The 22754-nt window shown below is 39.2% G+C and overlaps 1 protein-coding gene across 23 annotated transcripts in view; it reads right to left on the reverse strand.

The window, feature by feature from the left end:
* Positions 1 to 22754, reverse strand: part of abi3bpa (ABI family, member 3 (NESH) binding protein a) — a 309406-nt gene that overhangs the window by 51915 nt on the left and 234737 nt on the right. For 21 of the 23 annotated variants that reach the window (XM_073045179.1, XM_073045194.1, XM_073045192.1 and 18 more), the window contains 3 exons: positions 20958 to 21017; positions 16657 to 16725; positions 735 to 941 (listed from right to left, as the gene is read on the reverse strand). In XM_073045179.1, the coding sequence (XP_072901280.1) occupies positions 735 to 941; positions 16657 to 16725; positions 20958 to 21017 (336 nt within the window). The remainder of the gene's footprint in view (positions 1 to 734; positions 942 to 16656; positions 16726 to 20957; positions 21018 to 22754) is intronic. The other 2 variants (XM_073045184.1, XM_073045176.1) reach the window with 1 other exon arrangement.

Raw genomic sequence — 22754 nt, forward strand, 5'->3', positions numbered from 1 at the left:
CAACTTTTTTAAAGATGATTATCTTGAGCATTTTGAAGTAGGAAGCTTTAGTTTTGTAAAAGGCTTCACCCAAACTCTCTGCAATTATATTTGAAAAGTCAACTAATGACTAAAGCTATGACCAAGTGCTGTTAATGGGAAAAATATTAAGGGTCTCACCACCTGTTCTGAACTCACAGACAATGATGCTTTGCTGTGTAAAACTCAGGACAAAGAATCAAAAACCTGAAGTGCCATCCAAGAAAAAAAATGGGATGTTTGATTGTTCTTGGATCTCAATAATACCATAGGCTGCCTCTTGGCCATCTTTAATTGGACATTAACAAGGGCTTCTTAGGCAATCAGGCATAAGTTTATAAGTTATAAACAAGAGAAATTCTGCAGATGCTGGAAATCCAAAGTGACACACACAAAATGCTGGAGGAACTCAGTAAAGCAGGCAACATCTGTGGAAATGAATAAACAGTCGACATTTTGGGCCGACACCCTTCTTCAGGGCTTAAGTATAAGTTCAATTTGCAAACTTATCAGTTATCAGCAGAGAACAAGAATTAGTAAGCTCCTCTTATGTCTGTGATTTGTTCTAGCAAAGTAATTACAATCCAGATGGCAGAATAGCTAACATGTATCATTTCCAACTTCACAAATATTCAATATTAACAAACAGAAAATGTCACAAACAGTCAAAACTTGCATCAGAAAGAGAGAGATAATTTTAGATATGAATCAGTTACCGCTTGCAGTGTCATTTTCATTTTTCTTCCAGTCAACTATGAGAAAAGTCGGACAGCCTTCAACGGTCACAAGGGTAAGGTTTGAAGGTGGATATTTCGGAGCAGTTAAGGCAGTTGCATTTGTAGAGTTTTCCTCTTCAAAATGCTTCAGTGATTCAGTAATGGAACAGGGCATGTTTTCCTTTGTCAGGTATTTCACATGAGGGCCTTAGAAGGGAAGACAGCAGCAGGATAATAAATAGTCAGTAATCTCTATCCAATTGAATATTCTCTCCAATCCAATGGAATATTCTCACTGATTTAACAGCCACACCCTTCCATCATTTAGTCAACCAACAAGAGGAACTATATTTCAAGAATTGGAAAATACAAGGTACTCTGACAAGTACTTTCTCCACAGTCTCCATTTAATGCAGTAGAAAAATACATCACTACCTTCCTTAACTGTTACTTTCGGTGTCTGTTGAAGTACGTACATATATTGCATTTCTTATCTATTTATAAAGTGAATATGTGCCTTTATGAACACAGAAGATGTTACAGGAGAAAAAAATAATTTATCTCTTCACGTTTTCATTCTATTGAGCTCATCTTCAACCCAACCATACTCACCCAATCAGCTGAAGATGAAGGAAGAAATTTAAAACTAGTAATACAATCCTGACTGAAATATTTCTCTGCTTCCAAAAGTAATTGTTAATAGCTACAATACCAGTCTAATATAACCTCCCAAAATAAGTTGATCAAAGTTATAGCAACTGCTCTGTGAACTGTACACAAGGCAGCTAAACACACTATGAGCGATATTTCTCATCTCTTTTGCCATGAAGGACCTCCAGATCATCGATCACAATACACATTATTTATCATTCATCAACATTTACTGTATGTTAAGACCTGAAGCACATGCCAGATGTGACTTTTAATTTTTCAGTTCAATGCACTTACCTTTCCTAATTATTTTCTAGAGTCCATGCTGTTGAACTTGAATTTCACCAATAAAAACATTTTCCTCCATATTTTATATAGTTAGAAAACAGAAATAGATTTTAAGTGTCTCTCAACCTTTCTATATTAGTTACAGGTAGTCAGGACAAATCCTTTGAAGCCTTCCCATGCTTTTGACGAAGTCATATCTGCATACCACACATCACACAGAATTCCTCCAATGTCCTGCCTATTTTATGAGCCTTTTTTTTGCACCCAGACCACTCATATATATTGAATATTTTGTTTAAAAACATTAGTAATAGCAGGCTTAAAGCCCTGCCATTGTTCAATCTCATGTTTTATCTGGTGCCTCAATCACTTCATCACCCATCCTTTCACCCATCCCTAAAGGTGTTGTTTCTGCGAGTGTTTACTCACTATTCAATGGACTTAATCCTTTAATAAATCACCTTTCTTATCCTAGTCCTCAACAGCCAATCCATTATTCTGAGACCATTCTCTATTTTGAAGAAACAGCCATCTGACCTCTACCTTGTTAATCCCACTCAAAATGGACTTCTACGCCACATAAAGTAAAGGCCAATGCTCTCATACTGTAATTCACTTAAATATGAAAGAGATAAAAACAGACAAGTTGGCAACTGGGAATCCTGCTTGTTGCAGATGGAGTGAAGGTGCTCGACAAAGTGGTTCCCCAATCACTCCTCTACTTTGGTGAGACCTGATGTTGGTGGCCAACCATTTCAATTCCAATTCCCATTCCCATTCTGACATGTCAGTCCATGGCCTCCTCTACTACCATGATGAGGTCGCTCAGTTTGGAGGAGTACCACCTTATATTTCATTTGTGTAGCCTTCAACCTGATGGCATGAAAATCAACGTCTCTAACTTCCAATAATTTCTTCCCCCTCCCACTTCTCTTTTCTTCAATTTCCCATTCTGGCTCCCCTCTTACCACTTCTCCTCACCTGTCTATCACCTCCCTCCAATGCCCCTCTTCCTCCCTTTCTTTCATGGTTCACTCTCCTCTCCGATCAGATGCTGTTTTATTATGGATGGAGTGAAGGTGCGAGAACAAGGGTCTTGGCCTGAAATGTCAATGGTTTGTTTGTTTCCATAGAAACTGCCTGACCTGCTGAATTCATCTAACAGTTTGTGTGTTTTGCTGTCCTATCAGATTCCTTCCTTTTCCACCTTTCACTTCCCAGCTTCTAGCTTCATTCACCCTCCCCATCCACCTACTTCTCCCCTCAGCCCACAATCAAAGCTTCCTGTTCCGGGTGAACCACCCACATTGCCCAAAAATTCTTTATTATGCACACATAACAACACATCTTCCCCCATTAAAGAAAAACAAACACACTACGATGTCCTCATAAACCTACAAGGAACAATAATCCTTTCCAACAAAGCTATCTACATTAACTTCAATTGTAATGAGCAAATTGAATTGAATTGACTTTATTACTTACATCCTTCATATACAAGAGTCAAAAACCTTTAAGTTACATCTCTGTCTAAATGTGCAATGTGCAATTTATAGTAATTTATAATAAATAGTACAACAATATAACATAGAAATACAGTTGTGTCAGCATGAAGTAATCAGTCTGATGGCCTGGTGGAAGAAGCTGTCCCAGAGCCTGTTGGTCCTGGCTTTTACGCTGCGATAACACTTCCCGGATGGTAGCAGCTGGAGCAGTTTGCGGTTGGGGTGACTCGGGTCCCTAATGATCCTTCAGTCCCTTTTTTCACACCTAACTTTGTAAATGTCCTGAATAGTGGGAAGTTCACATCTACAGATGTGCTGGGCTGTCCGCACCACTCTCTGCAGGGTCCTGCGATTGAGGGAAGTACAGTTCCCAATACCAGGCAGTGATGCAGCCAGTCAGGATGCTCTCAATTGTGCCTCTGTAGAAAGCTCTTAGGATTTGGGGGCCCATACCAAACTTCAACCGTCTGAGGTGAAGGAAGCACTGTTGTGCCTTTTTCATTACACAGCTGGTGTGTACAGACCACGTGAGATCCTTGATGATGTGTATGCTGAGGAACTTAAAGCTGTTCATCCTCTCAACCCCCAGATCCATTCCTCCTGTAGTCCACAACCAGCTCCTTTGTTTTTGTGACACTGAGGGAAAGGTTGTTTTCTTGACACCACTGTGTCAAGGTGATGACTTCTTCTCTGTAGGCTGCCTCATTATTATTTGAGATCAGGCCATCAGTGTAGTACATCAGCAAATTTAATTAGCAGAGTGGAGCTGTGGGTGGCAACACAGTCATAGGTATACTGAGAGTAAAGGAGGGGGCTTAGTACACAGCCCTAAGGAGCACCTGTGTGAGGGTCAGAGGGGCAGAGGTGAGGGAGCCCACTCTTACCACCTGCTGGCGATCTGACAGGAAGACCAGGATCCAGCTACACAAGACAGGGTGAAGGCCAATGTCTCTGAGCTTCTTGTCGAGCCTGGAGGGAATTATGGTGTTGAATGCTGAACTGTTGTCCAAGAACAGCATTCTCACATAAGCATCCTTCTTCTCCAGATGTGTAAGGACAGTGTGTACAACTGTGACTATTGCATCATCTGTCAATTGGTTGTGTTGGTAGGTGAATTGTAGGGGTCCAGTGTGGGTGGTAGCACACTGCAAATGTAGTCCTTGACCAGCCTCTCAAAGCATTTGCTTATTATTGAAGTGAGTGTGACAGGATGCCAGTTGTTCAGACATGTTACCTTGGTCTTTTTAGGTACAACAACAGCAGGAAGGCATTCTACACTGGGAGAAGGAGAAGTTAAAAATATCTGTAAACACACCTGCCAGTTGTGCTCTGCACACTCTGAGTATCAACCCTGGGATGCCATCCGGTCCTGCAACCTTGCGACTGTCCACTCGTTGGAAACAATTTCCTTTACTCCACTGAAATACTGTTATGCCAGACTTTACTTTCTCCCTATCAAATTTCAAGTTGAACTCAATCATATTGTGATCACTGCCTCCTAAGGGTTCATTTTTAAGCTCGCTAATCACCTCCTGTTCATTACACAGCACCCACTCCAATATAGCTGATCTCCTAGCAGGCTCAATGACAAACTGCTCTAAAAAGTCATTTGTAGGCATTCAATTACCTCACTCTCTTGAGATCCATTTCTGACCTGATTTTCCCAATTAACCTGCATGTTGATATAGAAGCATAGAAGCATACAACATTACAGCACAGAAACAGGCCTTTTGGCCATTCTTGGCTGTGCCAAATCATTTTTCTACCTAGTCCCACTAACCTGCACCTGGACCATATCCTTCCATACACCTCTCATCCATGTACCTGTCCAAGTTTTTCTTAAATGTTAGAAGTGAGCTCGCATTTACCACCTCATCTGGCAGCTCATTCCACACTCCCACCACTCTCTGTGTGAAGAAGCCCCCCACAATGTTCCCTTTAACCTTTCCCCCTTCACCCTTAATCCAAGTCCTCTGTTTTTTTTCTCCCATAGCCTCAGTGGAAAAAGCCTGCTTGCATTCACTCTATCTATACCCATCATAATTTTATATACCTCTATCAAATCACCCTCATTCTTCTATGCTCCAGGGAATAAAGTCCTAACCTATTCAACCTTTCTCTGTAACTCAGTTTCTCAAGTCCTGGCAACATCCTCGTAAACCTTCTCTGCACTCTTTCAACCTTATTAATATCTTTCCTGTAATTCGGTGACCAAAACTGCACACAATATTCCAAATTCGGCCTCACCAATTCCTTATACCACCTCACCATAACCTTCCAACTCTTATACTCAATACTTTGATCTATAAAGGCCAATGTACCAAAAGCTCTCTGAATGACCCTATCTACCTGTGACGCCACTTTCAGGGAATTTTGTATCTGTATTCCCAGATCCCTCTGTTCTACTGCACTCCTCAGTGCCCTACCATTTGCCTTGCATGTTCTACAAGTCTTCTACCTTGTATATCTCCCATGACTATCATAACATTGCCCCTTTGACATGTCTTTTCTATTTCCTGTTGTAATCTGTGGTTCACATCCCAGCTATTGTTGGGAGGCCTGTATATAACTGACATCAGAATCCTTTTAACCTTGCAGTTTCTTAACTCACCAACAAGGATTCAATATCTTCTGATCCTTTGTCACATCTTTCTACTGATTTGATGCCATTCTTTACCAAAAAAGCCACACCAGCTCCTCTGCCTACCTTCCTGTCCCTACAATACAATGTGTAACCTTTGACATTCAGCTCCCAACTACAACCATCCCTTCAGCCACGATTCAGTGATGGCCACAACATCATACCTGATAATCTGTAATAGTGCAACAAGATCATCCACCTTTATTTCTTATACTCTATGCATTGAGATATAATACTCTGAGTGCTGTATTTACTACCCTTTTTGATTCTGTATCCCTAATGCACAGATACTCACCCTGCTGGCTGCAATTATGTCCTTTTCTGCCTGCCCATCCTGACAATCTGACCACATGCTATCTTTGCTTTTTCACCATCCATCTAATCCTAAATTCGTTCAACTCCAGTCTGCACCCCCCAACAAATTAGCTTAAACCAAACAGCTCTAAAAAACCTTTCCGTGACAATATTGATTCCCCTTGGGTTCAGGTACAACCCGTCACTTTTGAACAAGACATATTTCCTCCAGAAGATATCCCAATGATCCAAGAACCTGAAGCCTTGCCCTGCACCAGCTTCTCAGCCATGCATTAATCTGCCAAGTCATCGATTTTCTACCATTCACACTTCTGGACTGGTAGGCTTTTCGCAGTTTTGTTGTGTTGCTATTTCTCTTTTTATTTCCCTATCACTTCCGTCAATTTGACTGTGTGTGTTCTTTCAGGTATCAGCAGGTTTTTGTGCACTGGAAAGTTAGTATGTATGTGTCAACCCATCAGCATTTGGGCTGGTGAAAGGCAATTCTGCAATGGCACACTTCAGTAAATCATTAGACTTTTGTGAAGTTCTCTCTTCCACCTTGCATTTTCTTCCTTGACCAAATTCTCTGCTAGGCCATCAGATTTTGAATGAAATGGGCTTGAAATTATATGTTGAAGCTCCCAATCATTGGCAAAGGACTCAAATTCACAGTTCGATAATTGTGGACCACTGTCTGATACCACTTCACAGGGAACTCCATGCCTCACCAACACAGCTTTCAGGAAGATGATGACTGATCATTTTGCTGGATGTTGCATCCTCCGGGTAATTGGGAAAGTAGTCTGTTACAACAACGTAATTCTTCCCATTACAATCAAACAAATACACTCCACCTTTGATGCACAACCTGCCTGGTACAGAATGTGGTGTAAGCTGTTCTGGTTGCTGCTTTGGTCTGTAGGTAAGACATATTTCACATGAAACAGTGGTCTAGCTGATGTCTTGGTTCGTTCTTGGCCAGTATATTCACTTCCAGAGCTCAATGTTTACATTTTTCCTCACCAAGATGCCCTTTGTGTGTCTTCTGCAGCATTTACTTGAATAGCTACACTTGAATTACAAAACGTGTTCCCTTTGAAGACCGTTATCTTCCACTACTGACAGTTTAGCACTGTGTACCCAATAATCATGAATGCACATTGGACAGTAATTCTAAGCTGCTGGCCATCCTTTCCATATTGCCTCTTTGAGTACGTTAATTGTTTCATTTGTTCCTGCTGCTTTTTAAATCTCTGCTCTATCAGGAGATACTGGAATGGAGGTGACAATCAAAAGACCATAAGATACAGGAGCAGAATTAGGCCATTAGGCCCATCGAGTCCACTGCCATTTCATCATGACTGATCCATTATTCCTCTCAGCCCCAGTCTCCTGCCTTCTCCCTGTATCCCTTCATGCCCTGACCAGTCAAGAATCTATGAACTTCTGCCTTAAATATACGTAAAGACTTGGCCTCCACAGCCAATGTGTCAATAAATCCCACAGATTCACCACTCTCAGGCTAAAGAAATTCTTTCTCATCTTTGTTCTAAACGGATGCCTCTTCATCCGAGGCTATGTCCTCAGGTCCTAGACTCTCCCACAATAAGAAACATCCTCTCCATATCCACTCTATCAAGGCCTTTCATAATTTCATAGGTTTTAATTCAGTCAGACCACATTCTTCTGAATTCCCATGAATAAAGGCCCCGAGTCAGCAAACGCTCTTCATATGACAAGCCATTCAAACCTGGAATTATTTTCATGAACCTCTTTTGAACCCTCTCCAGCTTCTGAATGTCCTTTCTAAGATAAAGGGCCCAAAACTGCTCACAATACAACAAGTGAGGCCTCATTAGTGCTTTATAAAGCCTCAACATTACATTTTTGATTTTATTTTCTAGTGGTCTTGAAATGAATGATAGCATCACACTCTCCTTCTTAACCACAGACTCAACCAATAATTTAACTTTCAGGGAATCCTGTACAAGGAATCCCAATTCATTTGGGCCTCAGAATTTTGAATTTTCTTTCCATTTAGAAAATAGTGTATCCTTTTACTTCTTCTACCAAAGTGCATGGCCTTATACTTTCCAATATTGTATTCAATCTGCCACTCCTTTGCCCATTAACCTAATCTAAGTCCTTCTGTAGTCTCTCTACTTTCTCAAAACTACCTGCTCCTCCACCTATCTTGGTATCACCCTGAAACTTTGCAACAAAGCCATCAGTTCCATCAGGCAAGACTTTGACATATAATGTAAAAAGAAGCAGTCCCAACAGACCCCTGTAGAACATCACAAGTCATCGGCAGCCAACTAATGAAGTCTCCCTTTATTACCACTCTTCCCTGTAATACCATGGGCTCTTACTTGTTGAGCAGCCTCGTGTGGTACTCTGTCAAGGGCTTTCTTAAAATTCAAATCCACAACATCAAGCGAATCTCCTTTGTCTATCCTGCTTGTTATTTCTTTGAAGTATTCCAATGCATTTGTCAAGCAAGATTTTCCCTTGAGGAAACCATGCTGACTATGGCCTATTTTATCATGTGCCTCTAAGTACCCTGAAACAGCCACCCTAACAATTAACTCTAACATCTTCTTAACCACTGAGGTTAGATTAACTGGTCTATAACTTCCTTTTCCCCTCTCACTTCTTGAACTGTGGAGTGACATTTGCAATTTTCCAGACTTCTGGAACCTTTCCAGAACCCATTGTTTATTGAGAGATCATTACTAATGCTTCCACAATCTCTTGAGCTACCTCTTTCAGAACCCTGGGGTGCACACCATCTGATCTAGGTGACACACCTACCTTCAGACCTTTCAATTTCCATAGAACCCTCTCCCAAGTAATGGAAACTTCATACACTTCTGACCCCTGACACCTGGAACTTCCATCATACTGCTAGTGTCTTCCACAATGAATACTGATGCAAAATACTCATTCAGTTTGTCCACCATTTTCTTGTCCCCCATTACTCCCTCGCCTGCATCATTTTCCCGTGGTGCAATATCAACTCTCACTTCTCCTTTACACTGTATGTATCCGAAGAGACTTTTGATATCCCCTTTGATACTACTGGCTAGCTTACTTCTGTATTCCATATTTTCCTTTTTAATGACTTTTTTAATTACCTTCTGTTGGTTTTTAAAAGCTTCCAAATCCTCTAACTTCCCACTAATTTTTGCTCTATTATCTGCCCTCTGGCTTTTATGACAGCTTTGACTTCTTGATAGCCATGGTTGTGTCATCTTGCCTTTAGAATAATTCTTCTGCTTTGGGACGTATATATCCAGTGCCTTCTGAATCGCTTCATGAAATTCCTGCCATTGCTTCTCTGCTGTCATTCCTGCCAGTGATCTTTTCCAATTAATTTTACCCAGCTCCTCTTTCATGCCTCTGTAATTCCCTTTACTCTATGATAATATCATTACATCTGACTTTAACTTCACTTGCTGGGTGAATTCAATGATTTTCTGATCACTTTCCCCGAGGGTTCTTTTACCTTAAGCTCTCTAATCAATTCCAGTTCATTGCACAACACCCAATCCAAAATAACTGATACAATGTGTATCCTTGCATGTGAAGCTCCCAGCTATAATCTTCTTTCAGCCATGATTCAGTGATGCCTAAAACATCTTGTATGCCAATCTGTAACTGTGCTACAAGTTCGTCTGCTGTGCACATTCAAATATAACACCTCAGTCCTATATTCACCCCTTTTGAGTTTGTCCACCTTTTACATTGCAACTCATCCTGTTGACTGCAATTTTGACCTACCATCAACCTCTCCTTGCTAGGAGTCTCACTACACATTGCCTTTGTTTCTAAATCAACTTTTCCATCCTCAGTCCTGTCATTGTGGTTCCCATTACCCTACCAAATTAGTTTAAACCCTCTCGAACACCTCTCGCAAACCTGTCCACAAGAATATTGGACTCCCCTGGGTTCAGGCATAATCCAACCCTGTTGTACAGGTCATACCTTCCACAGAAGTGATCCCGATGATCCAAAAATTTGAACCCCTGTTCCCTGTACTAATTTCTCAGCCACACATTCACCATCCAAATTATTCTATTCTTACCCTCACTGGCATGTGGCACAGGCAGTAATCCAGAGATTACTACCCTGGAAGTCCTGTTTCGCAGCTTTTTACCTAGCTCCTTAAAATCTCTCTTCAGGACTTCCTCACCTTGTGTACCCATGTCATTGGTGCCAATGCCATGGACCTGATCCAAGACATCCCTGATCCTGGCACCAGGGAGGCAACATATCATCCGGGTGTCACAACCATGGCCACAGAATCTCGTCTCTGTTCCTCTGTCTACGGAATCTCCTATCAATACTGCAGACCTCTTCACCGCTCTGCTCTTCTGAGCCACAGCACCAGACTAAGTACACTGTAGCTCCTTCCTGGTACGTCATCTCCCTCAACAGTATCTAAAGTTGTGTATTATTATTATTATTGAGGGGAATGGCCACAAGTGTACACTGCACTGGCTGCGTATTTCACCTCTTTCTGACAGTACCCAGTACCTGTCTCCTGCAACCTGGGGGTCACTACCCCCTGTCTATCACTTCCTCACTCTTCTGTAAGAGTCGAAGGTCATTGAGCTGCAGTTCTAGTTCCTTAATACATTCTCTCAGGAGCTGCACCTGATGCAGGTGTGCTTATCTGAGAAACTGGAGGTCTCCTAGACTTTCCACATCCTACACAAAATACAAAACTCTACCCTAGGAGGCATTCTCAGTAAACTACTATGCCATAATAGATGAAGAATGAGCAAATAAGAACAAAAAGAGAGAAACTTACCAGATACTTTACCTCACCCAAGCTGGATCTCGCCTAAGCCCGATAAGGCAAAGACACGCTATGTGACACACTCAAAATAATGGCTGCTCCACTTGCACTGTATTATTTTTATTCACACTTTCTAATGAACCCCTCTTTTTGATTGGTTACAGCCCAATTCAGAGAAACTGCTATGAAGCTCTGCCTTTTAAATCTTGGTAGTCAACCTTTTTGAAAGGTAGCTCTTTTTCCGCACTCCCTCTCGCTGCCCAACTCATGTCAACATAGGCCTGTATATCTGCATTAATCTCTTCATTACTCTTTCACCAGATTGAACTTTTCACATGCATTCAGACCTAATATTGGCTCTTTTAATCATCCATGGATAACAGATTCACCTGGGCTCCAGTGTCAAGCTTGAATGGAATGACTGTTTCATTCACAGTTACTGGAACAATGTGTTCTGTTTTTCCAGCAGCTGCAGTCTGTAGAGAATCTACAAAGGCTTCCTCCATTTCCTCATCAACCGGCTGCACCTTTCTCTTGATAGTCCCAGCTTTGCAGCACTTTGCAAAATGATTCTTCCTCCCACAATTATTGCAGGACTTTCCATCAGCAAGACACGTTTTTGGAATGTGACTGCCCCAACATTTGTCTTTTGAGCCTTTCTTTTTGTTTTCCTGTTGCTTTGAGAAGCACTTTGTACGCTGCTCCTGTTTTCACATCATGCACTGTTGTGTCTGCTGTGTGCAACACCTTGGCTTGTGCTCATGTGGTCTCCGCTGACCTACACACATTCACAGCCTTTCCAGCGTCAAATCTTTTTCACGCAGTATTCACACAGTCCATCATATGAAATTCTGCAAACTACTCTGTCTCTAACTAGTGAGTTTCTCAAATCTCCAAATTCACAGGACTTACTCAGTGTGTGAAGCTCAGCTCCTTGGTTCTGGTCACGGGAAAAAAACATTTTTTTAAGCATGGTGTTTTACTTGGGACAAAATACTCAAATTTTGTCATCAGTGTCCAATGTAAAAGCTTTGCCATCAATTTGAAAACTGTTAAAAGATGTCTAAAGCATCTTTGTCAATTACATGCAGAAAATCGACGCTTTCAAATTTTCATTGGCCTCTCCCATTTTGCTAACCACTAAATATATATTGAATTGATGTTTGAAGCATTTCCAGTTATCAATTAAATTGCTGGTAAACTGCATTGGTGAAGGAGGACTTAGGTTATCCACGACAGGAACTCTCGGCCTCTCACCTTAATTTCTTGGTGAATCTGATGAACTTCTGGAACAGTGTGCTCTTTTGCTGGCCTGCTTCTCTCTGTTGTAACTAGCGTCTCTTTCTCAGTTGCACACGGTATTCACTTACTCTCCATGTTTACCTCACACCAACTTCTGACACCATCTCATATTTGTTCTTAATAAAGACAAACTTGGCGTGGGTTTACACTAGAACATTTTATCACTGAACTCTTATTCATCCATGAATACATGCGACCAACTCACAATCGAAGCTTCTAGCTCCGGGTGAACCCCCTGCATTGCTCACAGAGAACGGGGAGTTATACACATATAATAACACAGTTATCTATCCTTCACATCAGGAATTCCCAATTTTTTTATATGCCAAGGAAACTTACTATTAACCAAGGAGTCTGTAGATCTCAGGTTGGGAACCCTGCTTTAAATAAAGTTATAACTTTGCTAATGTTACTTCCTTCATTCTGAGCCCCATTTCATGTACTACCTTGCTAATGCCCTTTGAAAATTCAGATATAGCATGTTCATTCAGTTTACCTTATCCCTTTAATGAGCAGGAAATCCAAAGTTCAGTCCTGTATATTCTGTCTACATGACGATTTTTAATCCAACTATGTAATTAATTAACATTGTGAATCTTAAATTATTTAAACAAATTTTCACAAAACTTTGCCAGCTTTGTTTAATTGTTTTCAAACTCATGGGGTCATTAAATTACTCCCACTGACAGTTGATAATCGGCACTCAAATAAGTTATAATTACTGTGTTGAATACTCCTTCAGCATAACCTTCAATCAGGTACAGCTCTCTAATTTATGTAGCTCTCAGAAATATTAACACGGGTCTTGTCTATTTCCTGGTTGATTTTTGGATGAGTCTGGTGTATATCTTATCCAGTGTAAGTGCTCTTCAGGCAGTCAATTCTCTGCATTTCTTTGTAACATATACATTATCGATCTTTACATATGTTACAGATTCCAAGCCAAATAAGTGCATCTGGATTTTGTTCATGGTTTTCATTTCTAAAGACTGATGTGAAAAATATATTTAACATCTGCTGTTTCCTGATTCTCTACCATATTTCTACCCAACTTATTCCTCAAAGGAACTACCTGGCCTTTTATATCAACTTTTTACATAACTGAACCAAATTCCTTGGAACCCTTTTGCTTCAGTCTACAATCTGTTTTCCTACTTCACTCTTACTTCTAATATTCATTTTGGACACCTTTCAGCTTAGCCTTAGAATGCTGCCAATTACTTTTTTTTGTTTTAAGGTTACTGCCAGTGACATTATATATTCATAGATTCTAATTAATTGGAATGAACTGGAAAAATGTCTAACACATCAATACATATGCCACAAATTCCAAAGACTGGGTTGCAATATGATTTCTTAATGAATATCTCTGAAAAAATCATTCTAACAATTCCTTAGCTTCCATCCATCTGATAATATTGTGGATTATCATAAAATACTGGGATGGCAGTAAAGATATTGGCATTGATAGAGGAATGGCTGACAGGCAGGAGGCAGCGAGTAGGAATAAAGAAGGCCTTTTCTGGTTGGCTGTCAATGACTAGTGGTGTTCCTCAGTGGTCAGTATTGGGACTGCTACTTTTCACATTGTTTGTCAATGATTTAGATAATGGAATTGATGGCTTTGTGGCAAACCTTCCAGATGATATGAAAAGAGGTGGAGGGGTAGGTAGTGTTGAAGCAGCAATGCGATTGCAGAACAACATAGACAAATTGGAAGAATGGACAAAAAAACTGGCAGATGGAATACAGTGTTGGGAAATGTATTTTAATGCATTTTGGTAAAAGGAACAATAGTGCATATTTTTTTATCTAATGGGGAGAAAAATCAAACATCAGCGGTGCAGAGGGACTTAGAAGTCCTCATGCAAGACTCTCAGAGGTTAATTTACAGGTTGAGTCTGTGGTAAAGAAGGCAAATGCAATGTTGGTATTCATTTCAAGGGGGATACAATATTAAAATAAGGAGATAATGCTGAGGCTTTATAAGACACTAGTCAGACCACACGGAGCATCGTCAACAGCTTTGGGCCCCATATCTCAGAAAGGATGTATTGTCATTTGAGAGAGTTCAGAGGAGGTTCACGAGGATGAGTCTGGGAATGAAGGGGTTAACATACAAGGAGCGCTTGGCAGCTTTGGGCCTGTCCTCACTGGAATTTAGAAGAATGTGGGGGGAACTCATTGAAACCTACTGAATGTTGAAATATCTAGACAAGGTGGATATGGAGAGAATAATTCCTGTGGAGAGAACTAGAGGGCACAGTCTCAAAATTCAAGGGAGACCTTTTAGAACAAAGGTAAGGAGGAATATTTTTAGCTAGAGAGTAGTGAATCTGTGGAATGCTCTGCCTCAGACTGCAGTGGAGGCCAGGACCGTGAGTATATTTAAAGCAAAAATTGATAATTTCCTGATCGGTCAGGGAATCAAAGGATATGGCGAAAAGATAGATGTATGGGGTTAAGCAGGATCCGGGATCAGCCATGATGGAATGGCAGAGCAGACTCAACAGGCTAAATGGTCTAATTCTACTCCTATGTCTTATAGTCTTACGGATAAGAAATTAATTTTTTGAACTCAGATTCCCATTCTCCTCAGAAAATGTATTAAAGAACTGGAGCTGCATCTCGATGACCCTTGGCCCATAAGGTAAACTGAGCAGATGATAGATAAAAGCTACTGGGAGGTAGTCACCCCTAGGTTGCATTAGGCAGGAGAATGGGTGACTATCAGGAGAGGGAAGGGAAATAGGCAGCTTTTACAGAGTACCCCTGTGGCTGTGCCCCTCAATAACAAGTCTACCTTTTTGGATGCTGTTGGCAGTGGGGGAGGGGCGGGGAGGGAGATAACCTACTGGGTGGAGCCACAGTGACCAGGTCTCTGGCACTGAATTTTGTGTTGCGGCTCAGAAGGGGAATGCAGCGGTGATAAGAGATTCCATAGTTGGAGGAGTATATAGGAGAGTCTGTGGGCATGATAGAGAGATCCTGATAGCATATTGTCTCCCAGGTGCCATGGTCAGGGATATCTCGGATCAGGTCCAAGGCATTCTAAAGGGGGAGGGTGAGCAGCCAGATGTCTTAGTACATAGTGACACCAATGACAAAGGAAGGTAAAGAGAGCAGGTTCTAAAGTGAGAATTTAGAGAGCGAGGTAGAAAGCTGAAAAGCAGAACCTCCGGAGTAACAATCGCTGGACTACTGACTTTACCACCATCACTGAGGGCAAGAATAGGATGAGTTGGCAGATCAATGCATGGCTGAAGAACTGGTGTAAGGGGCAGGGGTTCAGATTTATTGATCATTGGGATTTCTTCTGGAGAATATATGAACCTGTACAAAAGGGATGGGCTACACCTGTACCTGAGGAGGACCTATATCCTTGTGGGTAGGTTTGCTAGAGCTGTTGGGGAGAGTTTAAATTCATTGTTTTCTGAAATCCTGCTTGTGGATCAAATGCTACTTGGAATTTATAATTTCAACCATATTACTTGGTCCATTCAAAATAATGGTGCTGTGTGAAAATGATATATGGCTTCTAGTAAAAGCTCATCTTAATATTTTTGAAGATATTATTTCTGCAGTCATCACAGTAGAACTGGTATTGATAGATCTACTCATAATGATAGAGATGAGGTACCACGCCGCTGCTCTTTCCCCAAATTCTGAACAGAACCATCATAAAGATTTCCATTTTACACATCAAATATACTTATAATTCCTCTAATAAATTTGTCAACTTAGTAGTGTTATACATTACGGGAAGAGCAATGCAATTGATTCAATCCTGGATCTCAGATGATTCCATGTGATGGATAAAATATCTGATCCAAACAAGGCAATGAATTGAAAAGCAGACTCCACTGCAAAAACAATACTATTCTGCATAATTCCAGATATTATTTAATTTAGGACACTACTGTAAAGAAACATCCATCAAGCCATACATTCACACTTCACAATCTGAAATGGAAAGCAGAACTTACATAAAGCTATCTCACTTTTACAAACCTTACCATATTTCTCAAACATGCTTAAGAACTTCATACACAACAGGTTCAAATCACTGTTGTTGCATAGGCTTATGCAGACAGACAAAGCTGGCATTTTGCACTCAAGGTCCCATTAAACAGAGGTGATTGGAATGACCAGTTTGGTGGGGTTTATTGAAGGTGGAATGTTGAGCCACCAGAAGAATTCCCTACTTTTCGAGAATAGAACCTTGTTGTTTTAATACCTACCAAAAGCACTCTAGATAGCAAACTGGCCAGAAATCTAATAGTGAATTTTACAATGTAACATTCCCTAAGCACTGCACTAAAGTGTCAGCATAGATTATGTTATCAAGTCCTTGGGGTGGGGCTTGAACCCACAACCTTTTGACTCAGAAGCAAGAATGCTCCCAGCTGAGCCAAGCTGACAGGAATACTGTACCTCTAAATCTTTCTTGCCCCTGGCCATCAATATTAGATACTGGGGTTGATCTGAAGACAGGCGGACTTTCTGTAATAAATTTAAAAGAAAGCATTTTTATGAGTCTGGAAGTGACTTCCCAGCTTTGTGCACACAGTATCTGAAAGGAAATATCGAAACTATTGGAAAATAGAGATGTCTGGCCACATGCAGCAGGTACTCAAAAGCATAAAGACTAAAGAAACAACTGTGCATTTCAGATGTATTGGTTTCATCAGAACCTAAAACTACAAGACAACTACTGCAAGTATCTGAGTAAGGACACAAAAATACTTCAGTCACTGAGAGAAAATCAATGGGTATAATGTTGAACAAATTGCTAAACAGAAAAATGTTAGGTGACATAACAGATAATTCCCGCATGTATTTTCACTGCCTTTCATTATAGCATCACTGAACACGCTGCAGGTCATGCAGCCAGATCCTCAGTTATCAGAGAAATCCTACACAGCAGACAGGGGTCTAATTCGATGATGAATTTGAAGGAAGAGCTTTTCTGACAAAGTGTCACTATCTCAGTACTACATTGAAATGTCCATGTGGATTACGTTTTGAAGGTGTGGGATGGGAATTTCTCATGCAGCCATTTGCCATATACCTTCCCATGTTTTATTGCATCATCAGCTTTTCTATTTTATCCTTAACAAAATAACTCATCTTTAAGTTTTAGGTTCTGATGAAACATATAGAACAGAAACATTTCCTTATGCTTTCTCTTTATGAATGTTGATTAGACTGCTGCACATCTCCATCATCTTCTGCTTTCGCTTCAAAGTTTCTGAATCAGCATTATTTTTGGTGACTATTGATCTCAATAAATCATAGCTAACAAAAGTTTAATAATCAAATGAATCAAAGTTAATTATAAATCCAGTTGTCTGAACTAGGTTCCCGGCCAGTTAAGGTACTTTCATAATCTCAGTCCAATGTTTGTAATACCATGGATTCTGTTACAGGTAACTGAAGGTGTGAGAATCCAAAATGAATGTAGACAGTTTCAGAGAAGTGAGAATTTAATGCATAAAGAGAATTTATTATAAACCCACCTTAATAACACAATATTAATAATGCATGCCAGTAAAGGTCCTACCAGTTCGGTCATTATTTTGAACCATGGAACTGTATCCAGAAAAAAACTAGGGGTTATTCCGCAATGTTAGTACCAATATTAGCATTGTTGATCATTAATACCAATAAAATATTTGTAATAAAGGAAAATGTAAATAAAGGGCAAAAATCCTTGATTAAATTTTGGGCAAAATGCAGCTTTATTGACAATGCAATACCATATTAAAAGCACATGCAGCATAAGCTCTAAATAGCCACCTTTAATTGCATAAAGTGACAAACTACTCTAATTAACCTCAATTATTCATTTTCATGAATATCCTCATAGCAGCACATTTTGACATCAAATTTGATTTTCAAGCATTTGACTACCATCAGAGCAAAAGACTATTTTCTTTGCTGCAAGTAAATTTGCCAGAATTGCAAATAATTTCTATTCATATCAGATTGAGAGACTCTGTTGCTCTGTGCGACAATTCATGAAGTTCTTATGCAGGCCCATCAAACCCAAGAGGATATGATGACTTTTCTCTTCTAATTTAACTATGCCTAGTATAATAACCTGAATAGACACGGAGAACCTACACACACAAATATTTTCCCTTTTTCCTAAACCCCACATTTTCTTTTCACTTTAATGCTAAACAGGATACATTACTAATATTACTGCTGAGCATCTGCTTTCTGATGTTACAAGCAACATTTTACAAGCAATACCTTCTCAAACTCACAGACGCAATCGTCACCTGCATTTTTCCAGTCACATTTGAAATAAAAAAACTCAGTGCATGTCTAGAAGTCGAAAACTTGCCTCTATCACTCTATACTCACATTCACTCTTCATTCATATAAAGAACTGCAGGAAAATATATTTAAAATTGATCATACACCAGGTCTTTATGGTTAAAATACATGCAATATAATACAGATTCCAGGCAACCCGTGTGGATTTCAAACAATATTCATCGATTTTCAGTCACGTTATGTTTTTCACATTCCGTAAGATGTCAAAGACCTGTATTAGTGATTTGAGGACCATGCATACCTCCCTTCAGCCAGAAGTTAAATAGAACTGGCAGTAGTTAACGTAGTTAGTCCCCCAGCAAAGAACAGTAAGTTTAATATGTACATAGTAAAAAAAACACTTTAAAATAAATAGTGTAAAAGCTTAGAAATGAACATTAGAGGTTTGATTAGTATATTGGCCAGTGACACATAAATTGGTGGAGACATGGATAAGAAGAAAAATTGGCAATGGCTACAGTAGCATATTGATCAGAGAAAAGTTGTGTGCATCATTGGCAGATGAAAATGAATCCTCACAAATGTGAATTAATGCATTTTTGGAAGTTATTACAGCAAACTTTCAGCCCCGAGGGAAGGTGATGAACAAAGGGACTCTTGGATTCAAATTCATTGTTCCTTGGAAGTGGTAACACATGCAGATAGAGTGGTGAAAAGCACATATGGCTGGCTCTCATAGGCTGGAATTTTTAACTTAGGACATTATTTTGCAATTCATAAAACACAGGTTAGACTGCACTTATAAGAGTATCATGTAGTGTTCTGGTCGCCACAATACATGAAGGATTTGTTTCTGCTATGGAGTGCAGGGGAGATTAACCAGAATGTGACCTGGCCTGGAAATCTTGAGTTATGGGGGGGGGGGCGGGGGGCGGTGAGACTGAACAGGTTGGGTTTGCATTCCCTGGAGTGAAGGGAGTACTGATGAAGGTGTAAACAGAGCCTCCTCAGGTTTCAGCAGGGTTCTGTTCTTGTGGAATGTTCATAATCCGAACAGTTCTCAAAACAGAGGTGTGACAATGAACCATGTTCTCAAACAGCAGAAGATGCCTACAGCCCTTCTGCTGTCCATAATTTGGGCATTTCTAAACTGGGAGGGCAGGTAAAATTAAAAGAGGCATAAAATGGGTAGATTATCAACAACTTTTTCTTCATGGTAAGGATATCAAAATCAAGAGGATATAAGTTTAAACTGAAAGGATGGAATCAGATATAATCATTATGTTTGAGACAGTTGGACAGACTTAAATTGGCAAGGCATAGAAAGATACGAGTCTAGTGCAGGCAAGTGGAATTAATGTAAATAGGCAAAAAGGTCAGTATGGTGGCTGAACCACTTGCTTCTGCTGTGTTATACAACTCTATGACTCCATCTATTTGTTGTAATAGAATCATAGGGTTACAGTGTTATACAGAACAGAAACAGGCCCTTTGGCCCAACTGGCAACCAAAGTATCTTTCTGAGCAAGTTCCATTTGCCTGTATTTAGCCCCTATCCTTCTAAGCCTTCCCTATCTACATAACTCTCCAAATGTCTTTTAAATGTTGCAATGATGATTTTAATTTGAATTTGATGTACAGACTAGGTATAGCATTTTTCTTTTTGTCTAGTGTACACTTAAAAGCAAGATTAAATAGTGATTTTATATAATTTAAAAATAATTTGTTTTGCCAAATGGGTAAATAAGTATTAATTTGAGATTTTGTTTAACTGAGTAGTTGACTTTATTTATTTCTTACATCCTTCACGTTCATGAAGAGTAAAAATCTTTACATTACGTCTCCGTTTAAATGTGCAATGTGTAATCATAGTAATTTATAATAAATAGAACAGTCAATGTAACATAGAAATACACTCAAATCAGCATGTGTTAATCAGTCTGATGGCTTGGTTGAATATTTTGCAGCTAAGGATCATAATAAACTCTGCAATTGTTGAGGATTCCTCAGTAAGAAATGGTATGAATCTTTGGTGGTGAACAAAATTCATATTCTACTAAAATGCTGGAAATCCAAATTATTAGATTATATTTTTCATGTGCATTACTTTTAATTATTTGCAGTTATTTTTAGTAGCTCATGGTTGAGTTTAGTCTTGGTATAGATCTGTTGGATATGAATCCATCATATTTTATAAATGAATTCAGTAAACATCTGTCATTCTTGCCATAGCAAAGTTTATACATGGGAAACATAGTCTTCAGTGATTGAACATGGCAATATTCAATAATGTAGTATCTAAGATAGTTACATTGAATGCAGTTGATATACTTGATCCAACAGAGATCAAAATGAGGTGACACTGCTGAAACATGTTATTTTCCTGTGATTTGTAAAGTGTTACTTCTGTGAAAAAAGTCAGTTATATGTTTCCATTAATCATTACTTACCTTGAGTACTTTGAGAACTAGTGGAGGGTAACTGACTAACAGTTGACGGTGTTTTGGGTCCTGCAGGGGACAGTAAAACAAAACCAAAAATGATAATGAGACTTACCAGTAGCAGTAAAGTGATAATTTTAGAAAACTCTTATATTTACTTGATAATTTGCTGCTTTTTTGCAGTCAGCACCAGAGAGCAATACTCAAATTATTAATTAAAACAAAACATCCACAGTTGAAATGTTATACTGCTATACAAAATTCACATTTTGTTTTGACCAACCCAAGGCATTCTGTAGATGACATAACAGTAACTCGGGGAAAACACTATAAAGGATTCTTAAAAACAATCAGAATTAAGTTGTTTTGAAAAAATCAAAAAGTTGGTGCACTAGGTTCAAACAATTATTTCATGAAGGTGCCCAGTTTATTTAGCCTTCAACTGAACCATTACTTTATGACTGACTTTCCTTCAAAGCTAGGCATCCCTGTGAACATAAGAAACAAGGGTAGTTGTAGACCATTTGGCACTTCATGGCTGCTAACCTCATTCAAGAATTTTTTGTCACTGAGCTTTTAATTTGAATTTTGAATTTCCTTAAACTAAATAAGGAAGAAACCCAATAAAAAGGTGTGAATCCTAGAAATAAACTTGATCATCTGACCTTACAAATCAAGCCAGAAGTAAAGAATTTAGGTATTATTATTGACTCTGAGCCAAATTTCAAATCACATATTAACCATATTACTAAGACTGTGTTCTTTCATTTAAGGAACATTGCAAGAGTTCTATTTCTTATAACATCTTGGGATGCAGAAAAATTGATAACACACTTTTGTTTTTAGTTGATTAGACTATGGTAGTACTTTCTTTTCTTTAGAAAGATATAAATTGGCTGCAGCTTGTTCAAAATGCAGCAGCAAGAATCTTAACCAAAATAAGAAAATCTGAGCACATTTCACTGGTTTTTACATCATTACACTGACTGCCTGTGTTGTTTAGCATCAGTTTTAAAATATCCCTAGTTGTATATAAGGCTCTGAATAATCTAGCTCCTTCATATATTTTGTCATGTCTATCGCTTTACATCCCTAATTATAATTCCTAAATCTGTGGATACGTATTTGCTTAGCATTCCTAGAGCCAAGCACATAAGAACTGGTGATCCGGCCTTTTGCTCTTCTGCACCTAAAATATGGAAACTTTACCAACTGAGATACACCTGGCTCTTACTGTGGAACATTTCAAAATAATTCTAAAAACCTACTTTTTAAAAATTGGCTTTCGTAATGCCTGTTGATGTTCATGATATTTATATAATTTGATATATTTGATTACATTTTATTCTATATGTTTGTCTTTATTTATGATTTTTAATTTTGTCTCATATTTTTATAATATTGATCTATCTTTACAATCACTTTGAGCCTGTATCTTAATGTATGAAAGGTGCTATATAAATAAAGTTATTATTATTTAAAATAACCTCATATTCCTTGATTCTCCTAATACATAAAAATCTACCAGTAATTATCTTGAGCAGAGTCAGCAACTGAGCTTCTTGGGTAAGAATTCCAAAATCTAGTGGCTATTCTTATCTCTTCTGTCCTGAATGGCTAACCATTTGTTTTGAGACAAGAACCCCACCCCCCCCCCCCACCCCCTGCCCCGGGCAACCATCTAAGAATTTGATGCTTCATTGAGATAATCTTTAATTCTTCCTAATTCAAGAGAACACAGGCCTACTCTGCTTAATCACTTCTCATAAGTCCTGTCATCTCAGAAATCAGTCATCTTCTGCTGCA

This window comes from Hemitrygon akajei, chromosome 5 (assembly GCF_048418815.1).
Source record: "Hemitrygon akajei chromosome 5, sHemAka1.3, whole genome shotgun sequence".
Classification (NCBI taxonomy): Eukaryota; Metazoa; Chordata; class Chondrichthyes; order Myliobatiformes; family Dasyatidae; genus Hemitrygon; species Hemitrygon akajei.